This window comes from Xylocopa sonorina, chromosome 5 (genome assembly GCF_050948175.1).
Source record: "Xylocopa sonorina isolate GNS202 chromosome 5, iyXylSono1_principal, whole genome shotgun sequence".
Lineage (NCBI taxonomy): Eukaryota > Metazoa > Arthropoda > Insecta > Hymenoptera > Apidae > Xylocopa > Xylocopa sonorina.
Genome location: NC_135197.1, coordinates 8726365 through 8740657, shown reverse-complemented (window position 1 = coordinate 8740657; position 14293 = coordinate 8726365). Strand labels below are relative to the sequence as shown.

At 39.2% G+C, this 14293-nt stretch overlaps 1 protein-coding gene across 1 annotated transcript in view; it reads left to right on the top strand.

Annotated features, from left to right (window-relative positions):
- The first annotated feature begins 3881 nt into the window (after positions 1-3881).
- The window catches only part of Wb (wing blister), a 135219-nt gene continuing 124807 nt past the window's right edge, over positions 3882-14293 (top strand). Inside the window, exon 1 of the mRNA XM_076895824.1 lies at positions 3882-4875. Coding sequence (XP_076751939.1) covers positions 4755-4875 — 121 coding nt within the window. The 5' untranslated portion in view covers positions 3882-4754. The remainder of the gene's footprint in view (positions 4876-14293) is intronic.

Sequence of the window (14293 nt, the reverse complement as noted above, 5' to 3'; positions counted from 1 at the left end):
ATGCGTCAACGACGCTGGTGGCTATAGCGACATTATCGCGTATATTTGACTTGATCATTTTTAAGATCATGCCCAGGGATTACGTTTGAGGATACTGTAAAAAATCCAGCGTGTCATTGTTCAAACTCTGTGCAGCGTAATAACTATCAATGGATAACTTTTAATAATGTGTTAACCATTGTAATTAGATCAGGATTTTCAGGTTTTGGCATTTCCGTGTTCATTGTCTGGACCTCACTCACGTGCCCAGGTGCTACTTGGGTGGGGAACAGCGATGGGCGCGATGTTTGTACTAATAAATTGTTTTTTTCGCGGCTGACGAGCTAGTGTTATCGTGCACGACGTATCTTCCACATTGTGTGTGTGTGTGTGTGTAGTTAGGTCGTGGAAGTGCGTCGTTTCCATAGAAACGATTTGCTATTACTTATAAATGGTACCAAATTTACTTTTAATTACAATAACAGTACCAATTTCAATAAAATTCTCGTCGCTAATATAACTTCTGTGTTTTGTGAAAAATACAGATTTTTTCAAAGTTTCAAATTCCATATTAGACAATCAAATGTAGATAGAAACGCTTTACTGGCGTTGTACGCAATGTTCGCTAGTCTCGTCAGCTGATTACAGCACTGGTACGTACCCTTAGAGTGTGAAAGTTGTATGCCAAGCTCGGGTGTCGGAGGCGTCCCGGGGCGTTCTCTCTAGTGTAGGCTTTTTGCGCCCGGGTGTTTGAGTGAGAATTTCCGGGGGTTGAATGAATGTGTTGGTGTGAATGTTTTGCCATTTTTAAATATAGGAGGGTTAGGTAGGTAGGTAGTTTGCTTCTGGTATGTTTGTCTGTTAATAATAAGTAGGTAGGGCCGGGCAGGTTGACCACAGTCTCCGATCGGGCAGGCGCATTTCTCGCGTGGTTCAACCTGTTTCAGGGAATTAGATTTGAAAGATCGACGGTATAGTTGGCGCGAACGGGGGTTGCCGTTCGCCACTGGCTTTACTCGATCGATTTTTCGAATCGCTTCGCGGTCGCGGTCGCGATTTGCACGAAACGAACGTTTTCTGCTCGAGATGTAGCACGCTTGCACGGACAGCGATTTCTTAAATCGTTGCTCGTCTTGCGTGTGGTTAGAAGTCTGGCTTCATGTTTTGATTCATTTTTTGAGTCATTTGGTGGTTTGCGATTAGGGAATCTCGAGCTTAGATATAAGTTTCAGGGTCCTGGGCTTCATGCCCGAAGAAAGAAGAGGCTATATGCCGAAGAGGCCCGGAGAAAAGGGCAACTACTAATGGCTATGCATTCAGAGGCAGGCAACCCTCTCGATGCAGAGTCATTGCTTGTTACTACTTTGTCACTATGCTCATATTTTTGTAGTAGTAGTAGTAGTAGTAGTATAGCAGAATGCTGGCTCATCGAATGCTGGGCAAACCGCGGTTTCATTTGTAGCGTTGCGAATAATTAATTACGGTTCCATTTAGCGTTGCGAATAAATCCAAATCGCGATTTTTATTAGTGTTGCGATTAACTCCAGGTCGCGATTTTTATTAGAGTTGCGTATTAATTAATATATCGGGATTTGAGTTAGAGTTGCGTAGAAATGATAATCGCGTTGCTCTTTTAGTGTTGCGAACCATGAGATCGCGATTGTTTGCTGGATATATAATTATTATTTGCTAATATTTGTTTCGCGAATAAGGTTAAATTACATTTGCTATTTTAATATGTAGTAGTAGTTTTTAATTAGTTCTATAGTGTTGCGATTTACATATATCGCGAGTAGTTGTATCTTGTTTCTTGTAGAAATAATAGTTTTCAATTGTTAAGTTTCTGATTCCATTTAGTGTTGCGATAATGAACGACGCGTTTCTTACGATAGTGTTGCGAAACGTTAACGAAATGCCCAAATCGTCCACTTATTCTGTGGAAATATCAACCGTAGCTAAAGGAGCTACTAAAGGAGTTGATGATTTTGTTACACCTACAAAATCCTTCCATCTGCGCTATGAAAGTGTGATCTTTGACATAGAGTCACCACAGTAGCCAAAGGGCTACATTGCACCGTGGTGACATTGCACCTATGCGGATCACTGTTTAAAAATCTCTTGTATTAGCGTTGCGTGCTTAAATTATGGGTGTATAAATTAGTGTTGCCAATTAAGAAAAGCGCCCTGAAGTGGCTGCTCGCGAATTGCTTTTTCATGACACACCCCGCGATTAAATTTCAGATTTTCTTTATTTGTTATTTAGTAATTTAGTGTTGTGAATTATAAAGAGCGCCACAGTGTGGCTGCTGTCGCGATTAATTTTGCTCACTTTGTTGCTTGATATATAATCTTTAGGAATATGATGATTATTTCATGTTTAATATACTGAATAATAATATACTGAATAATAAATATACTGAATAATAATGAATTGTTTCTGTGTTGGATGAATATTTCTATTGAATTATTTCTTGTGTTTTCGTTTGATTACAAATCGAGCGTTTGTCAGAAAATATTACGCATTAATTTATTCAATAAATAGACATTGTTCATTAAAATATACTTGATCAGTTTTCTTACTTAGTAAGTAAGTAATTTGTTCGTTTAATTTTAATTCATGACTGATCTTTAAACATTCTATATGTGTTTTATGCATAGGCATGTATCAGCTTTCGAAATTAGTGAATGTATATTAGTATACGATCTCATATAAATGTAGAAAACTCCTTTGGCCGTGTATTTGCATAGCGATCTTGTTGCAAGTATACGTTGAGAGGAGATTTCATTAAATGAAAATTTGCTTAAAAGGAGGGTGGATGGGCCGCGGTTAGGGCGGGTCTCGATTCGCAGCAACCTCCACGTGGTGAGACCTGGGCAACATATTATTTAATATATAATTATTAATCGCATCATGGTGGCATGATACAATTACAAATTATATAACAAATAATATGGGCAAATAGCTGTCATAGGGATAAATTTATTTAGACTAAAATAAACTAGAATTTTTTCAAGTTTAATTTTACTAAGTGGTAAATATATAAAAGTATTAACGGTAGATGATAATGTAGGTGTTACCATGTCATGGTAAATCGTTTCCACTTTGTTTATATCATACATAGGGATTTTTCATATGGGGTTAGCAACATTTTTATTTCTTCCATTGGCCACTTATAAGTAATATGGTTTACATTTTTTAAACATTGTTTTCAGAGTAAAGATATTAAATAGAATCTTTCAGTGAGGACAATATTTCATGAAATAGTTATTGTATTTATATGTTGGGATTTAGTGAATATGATTCTTAATTTGTTATTTGTTGCTCTGAGAGGTAATGGCCGTGATAGAATCAGAGTTTCTTTATACGATCGCTATTTTAGTTTGTGTGATACTAAATCCCATAAAGTGATGAGTTTATCCTATGTCTTGTCTGCTTCTCTACCTCGTTTTCAGTTTGTGAAACAGGAAATCCAATAAAAGGATATAGTTTATCCACTATCTTGTCTCTGATGTTATTTAATGTTGCAAATCGGCATCATTTGGTAATCTCTGTAGTATTGTAAAATGTGGATTATTTCTATGAATGAATAAAATATTGTAAAATATCATTAGTAAATTAGTACACACAAAAAATTAATATTTCACTTGTGAATCTACGAAAACAGAGGTACGTAAGGAGATATGAAAATGCGAGCAGATGGATGTTGTCATTTCGTTGTAAAATCTAGTATCGTTGAAATTCACTAGCTAGAAAAATGAGGGGAAAATTTAAATAAAATTAAGATTAACCACGTTCATTAGGTAGCCGTTTTACCTGTCAGAGCTTAGGGTGGCGCAACCGATTGAAGCGTCGAGGGTGCGAGGTGGGGGCTGTACAAAGAGTCGCACTCGGTGGTAGCTCGACACTTCGGTTCAGTTCGCTCGCAGCGCTCACACCGTTCGTATTTAATGTTGTGTACCGTTCGTTCGGATCCCTTTTGATACATTTGTGTCGCCACAAGCATCGATTCGAGAAAAAGAAGTCAATTTTGTTGTATGTACGCAAGTGCGCGTAGCAATATTGTTCACCACGCGAGGGAGGAACGGGAAATAATAAAACGATACTCGCGGCGAGGCGTCTTCGTTTATTGGCAGACAGAAAGAGACCTTAAGCTGTCACGGTGCAACAAGTGAACGCGGGTAGCACGTGGAAAAATCGGAAACAAATTCGACGTATCAACGGTTGGTCGAGGGTCCCGCAAACGATGTGTCAGTTCGATAAAGGGTGAACGTGCCTGTGTTACGTTACGACACGTCGAAGTTTGTTCGCGCGGTCGACACGCGAGTCGGCTCAATTCAAGTGCCCGGCGGATATCGATAATCGAATCCATCGATCGATCGTTCACGGTGTGCGCGTTCGCGGCATTTTCCTTGGCGGTGCGCGATTATCGCGTTCGAATGTTTCGATAGGTAGAGCGGCGTGGCAAACGACGCGAAAAATGAACGTCGATTCGAAGGACTGGAGTCCGTGAGTGTCCGACACGGGCGACCGGAAATGATATCCGCGCGTCGACGGAAACCGAAGACACGAGGATAAAAGTGCGAAACGAAGAGCGAGCTTGTTGCCATTCAACGAATGTCGATCGTTCACTTCGCCGCGAAATCGTCTCACGATTGTCCAGTGTCGAAGACTGGTAGAGAATTTCGCTACTTTCCCCTCGATTTGTACCCCGCTTGTGCGTGAATGCTAGCCTTTGTCTCGACGATATCGCGAATTGCGAGTATTCTTGTGAATCATGGCCGTTCGAATGCTACGCTCTTCTTTAATGTTACGGAGCCTCTTCGTGGTTTTGTTGTTCTTGTGGAATCTGAACGATGCGCATGCTGCCCGTGGATTTAGACACAACACGAGGCACGGTGAGTCTTTTCGTCTATGCTCTGTTTACTTCCTTTTTTTTTATTCTACTGTAACGATGTAGATGTATTTCAGCGAAACTCACATTTAACTTCGATATTCGTAAGCAAGAGAAATAAATCATGCTGTTCATCCCAGTATCTCTCCATTGAACGTGTTACTCGCGATAATGTTGACATTGTTCTCGTTCTTCTTCAGTGACCGCCTTATTTTTCAGCACGAATACAATATTTGCGACGATAAATAAAATCAGAGGCGAACATCGTTTTTATTCACCGTTTAAAAGTTTTCGATCTCCTGGGTCATCAAGCGTCAAACTTTTTATTACGTTTTCGGCCGATTATGATTTAGACCAACGACGTGGCTCGATGTATATACCACGGTTATTTGCATAATACATATAAGCGAATCGCCGTTTATTCGTAAAGTCTTGGATGTTATGCAAATTACCAGGAGCAACAGCTCTCGAACACAGATCGAGATAGAAACATTTTTATTGACCCACTAAAAATCGCTCATTCGAAACGTATTTACGCGAGCCTCATTACGCGAAAGGGTAGCTGCTGACCACCACCGCGACGGTTCGATCGACTTTTTGCCTAAGCGTATACGCGCACACATGTTTTATTTGGTCCCATTGGAATTGTGCATAAATTCATGATGCATAATTACCTACGTACTAATTCAATGTTCTTAAACAGAATTCAACCACGAAATTGTTCGTATTTTAATCTGAGATCATGTAAACGAGCATTGTCCACCGATCATTACTATTTTCATTGGCTAGTCGCTCCCTTTCTTCGCATTTTCGACAGTGTCGAACACAGGAGGTCCCGCGTAACTATCGTTCCTACGTGCAACGATAAATAAGAATAACGCGCGATAATTAACGTTCACGGTGGGTTGCACGAGCGCGATCGATCGATCGATCATGGAGGCCCGCGAGACCGTGGCAGCGATCGGATCTTCGAGAGATCGAGCCGACACTCACAGGCCCGCCCATGTATCGCTTCCTGTTTCTCTAATCGGATCGATCGTTTCTTTATACGCTCAATAAGTGCCCATGCAACTGGGCCGATGCAAAACTCTAAGTGCATACCATTGTACGAGCACATTATTGTTATTATTACTATCGCAATATATCATTGCGTTCACGTGGCAAACGATTGGCCAGTTGTAGATTATCCGGCAAATGGGATTCTCGTTAACGAGAAGTAGGATGATCGAGGGATGTTAGATACGAGATGCTTAATTGAATAAGATGGATGTTAGTCGTTTTATTTCAAGCAATTGATTTGGTTATTAGAGTAATAGTGAAGTTCGTAGTACTATCTGATTTCTGAGAAAGTACATCGTATTTAATTTTATCGAAAGTTTCATGTCATACTTGAATTCTTTCTTAACATTGTTTCCAGATTGACTTAATGGTTGATTGACTACTGCATAAATCAATATCGTGCTCGTTACAATTCTGACAAGTGACATTATCGAACTAGTCTATCAGCGAGAATGAAAGTATTATATTAATATTCTGTTTAGATAATCTCGTAAATTCGTTGATTTCATTAAATAGTTCATTATTGTATTATACGAATACAATCTCGGTTAACGCGCAAATTATGAATATACACATGCATTAAAGTATTTTTATGACCGAGTATAATTGTGTATTTATAACTGAGCGATTTCTTCACAATTAACCGCGTAATTACTATTCGAAGTAAGCATAGTAATGCACTTATGGGTGGAACTGGGTTAATTGCGCGACACAGCATCGTACATCATCGGTTTTCATCGTTTTATTACATTTGCATTGTGCAACGTTGCCATTGCGAAGCTCGTAAGGAAGTCAGCAATTTGCTTACTTGTAATTACAAGTCTAATTATCATGTATACTATTTGGCCATGGTAAAACAATCGTTGAAACTTCTCGATATGTCGCGCGTATCATTATGGGCAATATGTAAATTGCATTCTTGGTATAGAAATCTCGTTTTCGTGGTACTTTAGGAGAATTTCAACGATCTTCTTAATTATTTAATTTCAAGTCTTCTGGCAATCAAGGGAAGTTGTTTTATATTTTATCTGAGGAGTATCGTTTTAGGATAAGCTTACAAACGATTTTCATAGCAATCATTTTGCGATCTGTAACTCATTTGAGATGAATAGCTTTGCTCCTTCAAGGAAATAATTTTGTCGAATCTTTAATTATTACGTAGAATTCCTCTAATCTACAAATTTATTTACGTTTCATTTTTAAATTCATCATACATTTAATACCAAGAAAGTAATGCAGCTTTCCCGTCATAAACGACCATCGAAACAGATAGAAATTGGGACACGCGAGGCGTTGAAAACGTGTCGAGCACAGAACAGCTCGGAACGAATCTCCAAACGCGAGTGAAATCACTGATCCGTCTCTAAACGCCAGGCACGATAACAGTTTTACAAGACACGATCTTCCTTCGTCTGAAATAGGGTTGTTTCGCAAACAAATGAGCGTTTACACCGTTTCGCCGGAGCGAACGATTAAATTCGCTCTTTCGTCGAATGTAATTAAATTAATGATTCTCCAGAGAGTACACCGTCTGTCCGTTTAGATAGCGATTCAATGCGCGCCGCATACCCGCCTCGAGACCAAGCCGAAGTCTTTAGACCAGAATTTCTTTCATTCTAACTATGTTGGTACAAATGCCGCTATTATCTTCATTAGCGTTATAAAACGTTAATGTTTCCACATATTCGTAATCGCGCCTCTTTCACTGTTACTCGTTACAATTATTTTCCTCGATCATGATACTTGACAGCGATGAATACGGTCTCTGATGCGAGGTACGGTTTTTTAAGGTTTGGCACTACTTTCCTCCTCGATTGGCACCAGAAAAATCCGAAGAATTTCCTGTTAAATCCGTATCTACTCGTATCGATATTTCAAGCGGAAAATGGAATTTCAATCGTTTAACCGAATAACTATACTTCGAGGAACGCGATTTACCATACCACCGTTCGCATATTTTCATCCAGCTTCCTGTTCACGGTTAAGCGACTTCTAGCCGAAAATAAAATGATTTCTCCATGAAAATGCAGCTTGGAAGTATATTTCAGAAGATTGCCAGCCCCTCCGCACGTTCGCGTAACCGTTTACCGTTCCGTGGAATGGAATTAAATTGAATTATGCGTGGCGTACCCGACGATTAAAATATTCCGCGCAAAGCACCGACGCCTGGTGTAACCGGGATTTTTTCTGGGTCCAGGGGCGAGTAAATCGCCACACTAGTCGCTCGAAATAATTTCATTCTCGTCCTGGCGCACCGTTCTCGTTTTCTTCTTGTTTAAATGCCGCCGCGCGCGCGGCATGCAAAGTAACACTGACGGCGTTTATGTACGTGCCCGGAGTGCTGGAAGGGTTCAGGGAGAAACTCTGCCCCCACAGGGTATTTTAAGGGAACGAGGCGAGGCTTGGCCGTGACGGGGGCGATCGCCTTGAACCTCGACCCCAGACCCTCGAACGGACCGATTAAATCGGCTGCACACCTTCCACGAGACGATATATTTGTCAATATGCGCTTGTTCTTCTACGATGTCATTTGTCGGATGAAAAGTGGACATTTCTCATGCGGTAATCGCATATTTTTTGGATAAGCATTAACAAGTTTTAACGATTGCGAAACTTTCTTCTTCTTTATCAGTGGACGATGTAATGTAACTTAATCTCGACCAAAAGTAATTAAAAGTAACGATAGTGTAGATAAACCAACGTGATTTCAAACTCACAGTGGTATCGAGTAGTACCTACTTGTTCGACAATTATAGAACTACAGAGAATCTGTGGTTTCTAGGTTACTATTTGCAGAAATTGCCATATCCTGCAGCAATATCCTCTGTACAGCAGCAACTTTGCTACTGGTATGCACGCAACTGTTCTTTGATCATTATTTGCACGCGTTTGCTCTTGTAGACGGTTGTTACTTATCGTGTTACCTTCCGGATGTAGGAAGAATTGAAATATTTCAGGATCGATAGGCACATATAAGGCACACAAGCTTTGCTGAAGAAATTCTATTATCCGCGGATACCGAAGAAAAATTTTCTGTTGAATCGTATGTTAAGATATGTATAATTAGTTAGAAAGAAATAGTAAGTAATTTGAGAATAGAAAGATCATTTTTAGAATTGAGACAGAAGATTGTTGAATTGAATAGAACCTGAAGCGTCCGTATGTTTAAACAGATGCTAGATTTTGAGGGGTTCTAAGATGCATAAGAAACTCCTAAACAGAAACGCATCAAATACGGAATTGTAAACTTAGAGACATACATAAATAAGCACCCTATTTGAGTAACAAGCTGTAAACCTACACTTTTAAGGAAATCCCACGTAGAATCGCTTTTATTTTTAGATAAAAGTCTTTTGTAGAGTTTAAAATTTCCTAATAGGCTCAAGATAGACAAGTAAAATTAGCATAAAAATTAGTCTGTTAATTAATTAGAAAATTTATGGTTACTTGAAAATGGAGGAAAATCCATTGTTTTATAGGTTTATCATTAATATCACACTTTTGCTAGATAAATTACGTGAATAAAATATGATAACGTAGAAGGGTCGCTGACAGTGATTGTCAATGTACAAAAATAAAAAGTACTTTAATTGGTTTTAGAGTTCAAAGGTTATCAGACGTTCGGTTGACTTATGTAGACTTCTTATAAACCACTTTTATATATCGTACATTAGTATAAATTTTCACAGTAAATGAATCTCATCGGTAACTGTTGTTTCTTTAGAAATAATTTCTTGATGAAATGCCTATATATTTTAGAGATGCTAATGTTGCACACAAATTTTTATGAGATTAGAAGTACAATGCATGGTTGCAGTAATGCGGTAAAAAGAGAAAGTGTATTATATAATTCTGTGCGATATGCTTAAATAGGATTAGATATGCCTAGTCACGAGTTATGTGCAAGCTGTACAAAATTGCTCGTTACATGATAAGAAAATAATGGATTAAATATTTAGCAACGCTAATGTTCGTAAATTACTAATGCTCCAGCAATAACTAAAACAATTTATTTGGAATGTCAGGTAAAGAGCTCGTTTAATTAAATTGTTTAATATCAGTAAAAAGCGCGATTATTTCCTTGTAAATATTTTCCTTCTGCTGTCAAAGGTTAATGGATTCTGTGATTTAAATTCAATTAACGTAAGATAGGAATTAAATCATGTTTTGAACAGTTCTTGCCATTTAAGATGTGAAACTCACGATGAAATTATATTTCCTTCGCTCGCTTTAGAATGTTGCAATTTAGTGTAGCTAGACGCGATACGAGACAGAAACTGAATAATCTGTCGAAATTTATTGCTTGTAGAATCAAATTATTCCATTGCTATGAAAAATAGATATCTTTCTCATTTTTTCCTGTAGATAATGTCAGGGAAAGCATGGATGTAAAACATGTCAATTAATCATTAAACTATGTTAATTTATCGCTAAGGCTGTATTGCCAGATAAGAACAGATGAGGAAAGACGCAAAAGAAAAGGCAACAAAAGAGCATACTGATCCGAAAAGCTCAGCCTTTCAGTCTTTTATGTAATCAGTGGAATCAGAAATACAAAATGAATGCAGATAAGTATTGTGAAACATGTGTAGACGTGCACGCGAATATTAATAATTTTACAGCGAAACGAGTGTTACAAATAAAATCACGTGTCATTTTGATAATATACCTTATTCCTGCATTAATTAACCGGTTTGCCTGGTTGATGAGAATCGTAGATGACACGCGTTGAAAGCTACGTCCGTTCTACTCTACTGATTCATGTAAGAAAGTTATCCAAGCAGAAATATTGAATAGATTAGACATCGCGAATAGAATCAGTCGAACGAATAATTTTGTGGAAAAAAGTATGAAATCTCTGCGTAAAGATTATATATTCTTCAAGTTGAATTTTATCCAATGTTATTCGTTGGCATTTCCTCAGTGAACATTTCTGGTCTTCTCTTGTTTCTGTTTTCATCAAATTGGTATACGAAACAAAAACCTAGCTTGGTTTCCTTTATTGCTATTTCACTACGCGTAAGTCTAAATGATTTATGAGATTCGCCACCCTATGGCGTGAAATACCCCTTTAGACTGGTAGTTGTGACATGTTTATTTTTCTCGATTCACATTGCGCTTGGCTAATGGATTTCATCCCGTGGTTTCATTGTTCCTCGAAGGATAAACGACACTGAAAACGTGCGTGCAATTTCTTAGGTTACTTGGCTGACTTCTCATTTAGAGGGGTTATAAATGACTTTAGAATGGACGACTGGCCTTTTGCTAATCGTAGTGTACTTTGAAAAATGAATCCATAGTTTCCAAACATAAAATTCGTTGTCAATAGATAAATGTTATTGGCTTATCTTCAAAATTTTGCATATATATTATTAAACTTCACATATTTCATTTAAAATGAAAAATCTCTACCATTCCTTACCAGCTTTCCCACTCGTAACACTTTTAACCTTTTAATGACCAACGTACTCGGCCAACAGATCGAGACTTAATGCCATTACCGAGCACATAAACTTTGAAACCCGCCATTCTTCCTCGTCTCGCACAAGGAAGGCTGAAAACGTTTCACAATTTATACGTTCATAAAAGACCAGGGGAACATCGACTATAATAGAATAATCTCGAATGAACAGGGATGAGACATAGAACGAATCAATTGGGAAATTCCGCCGGTTCGTTCCAGCCGTCTCGTATCATGGCGGTGCTGGCTTCGTAAACCTCGTTAAACCGTCCATTTCACGCAGTGTCGTTAGCAACATTCCACATAAGATAGAGAGAAGGAGAGAGTGTATCAAGCCAAAGCATCCGGCAAGAGTTGTCCATTTTCCTTTCTTCTCTTCTTTTTCTAACGCCTTTATTCGTCATACCCTCGCTTTTGTATATGGAACGTCGCGAGGCCGGATATTTTTGTCCCGTCTCTCCTACTAAATCGTGATACCTACGCGTGTGTTCCGCGACCAAGTCTAGCTGTTCATATCCAGCTAATATCCAGAGGCTGTCGTGTCGAGTTTCACGAGCCCATTAATCGTTCGTTACTTCCGAACAATATGGATATTTTTGCTCGCTCAGGGCGTAATAATTTGGCGTCGCTCGTAATTACCATTCTAAATCGATCGATGGCATCCATCATGGACAGCGTTCATTGTTCTACCCTGGCGGAGATTTATACCCTAGACGACACCCGTTCTACACTTTGCCACCCCGATCGCGGCTGAGATATCATTAAAGTGTCGTTTGTATACGTCAGATTTATGTTAGATCGGGCTCCAGCGGTCGGATACCTTCTCTGAAATTGAGATTAATTTCCTGCCGGCTTTTGTAGACCTTTCTCTGTGAGAGCATAATTACGATTTGCCTCGTAGCGAGGAGCGTGGCTTTTCTTAAACGTGTTTGCACTGTTAAGTGTGCGCATTATCGTTGAAGCGGAGTGGACTGAAGCGCGAAGAAGAAAGGTGTTTTGATAGTGTACAGCGCTTTGTTGGTCCTTTTTTCTTCTGTTATAGCTTCTCTCTTTCCAATTTCCCAATTAACGGTTCAATATCTAATCGTTCGTTCGTTCGTCTTTTTCTTTTTAATTACAAATCACATCTCGATATAAACATTTTTTCAACGAAGTTTCCGACGTCTGTTATAAAATTTTCTGAAGTCTTTAGTTCGCACTCGAACTTTCTCTCTGTAACTTGCAATAATCTCTCTTTCCGATCGGAGTTCCAAAGCTGGCTCATTTCCCTGTCTCGCAATCCTCCCTGACCAACACCGATTCCTTCTCTGTCACGATTCGCCGCAGAGCCGCATTAAAAAAGCAACCCGTTTCCGCGAGTCCCGCAATAGCTTCCCTAAAGCAGAAACATCGAGTGTGTTTGCCAGCACGCGTTCATGGAAAATTAGAAGCGGTTAGTTTCCCGGTAGGGAGGCCGCGATCGAGACATCCCGAAACGCGACGGTATACCCGCGCCTCTCTCCTGTTATTATTTATGGTTTTAAGTCGGAATATATAGTAATGGCCGTGATTCATAGCGCTTGAAGGCGACAGCTTCGTCCGGCGACTGTCACCGATCGCAATGTCGCATTTAAGCAGGCAAAATCCGGGCCCGTAAGTAGAAGCTATTTATACCGTGCCACGATGAGTCCAGTGCCGTATACTTATTTCTTGCCTACCTTCTCTCTTATCGCCGCTCCTTTTCGTCCCGTTTTGCCCTTTCAAAACCATAACCAACAACCGTTCTCTCGACCGAGCTTCGTCATTATCTGTCTATACAGTCAGTCGCATAAGTGTACACACGCTCACGAAATTTCAAATATTTGTAAAAGATCAAGGGTTTTTAGGGATATTCATCCATTTGGTTAAATGTAGATAGATCTTTTTGGAGGAAATTAAGCGATATTTACGTTTGTTAGCGATAATTTGGTTGATATGAATAGTAAAAAAAAAAAAAAAAACAGTAAGGGAGACCGTATAATAAGTTCTTGAAAATAACTTGAGGCGCATAGAAGAGTCAAGAGATGCACGCGTACGTGCAGTTTTATTGTTGCATCGAGTTTACAGACGTAAAGCGTCCCATAGATTTTTCTGTTTGCATTTTCTTTACGACGATGCAATTCGAGACGATACTAACTCGAAAGACGTACAAGGAAGACGAGGTCAGAAGCCGGAAGTGAAACACGTTTCTGACAACTACCCGTGAGTGTCATCAAGGTGTACCATGAGAGTACTGTGCAATTAACACGAGATATGCCTCCGACGTGTCCGGGTAGCATTATATCAGAGTCACTAGCTGGTAGTCTACGATGGTTTTCAAGCGTTCCACTTCTCGATTCTCTTGGAGGTCTCAAAAAGAGTTTTGAATAATAAAAGATTGTTTAAAACTAGAAAATTGGGGGTTTATAGAAAAATGTTCGAAATTATTGATCTTTATTAGTATTACGTATACACGCAATGTGTTATTCGATGAAATTGAGGTTTTACAAATAAAAATTCAATAAGTTCATTCTACACTGTACACGTAAATTTATCTGAATCGAATGTCTAAGACGTGGAGTTTTATTTATGTAGTCATTTTTCTAAGACGTTCACTTCTTCCGTTAAGTTTGGCTGATGAATAGTTAGGGCGACCACTCGTTCGAGATGAAATCACGCGTAGGTTTTTATTCGAATCTACCGGAAGTGGAAGGTGGGCGAGCAATGAAGGGGGATCCTTGCGCGTAAAACTCGTAGTGGCTTCGTAAATAGGCATCGTTGCCGCGACAGGAAGTCTTGCCAGATGTTGATGGTCTTTCTCGCACGATCCCATTACAATCGCATTTGTTCGATCAACGGACATTCACGACCTGAAGTGTATCCTACTGAACTTTACGACAGTTTT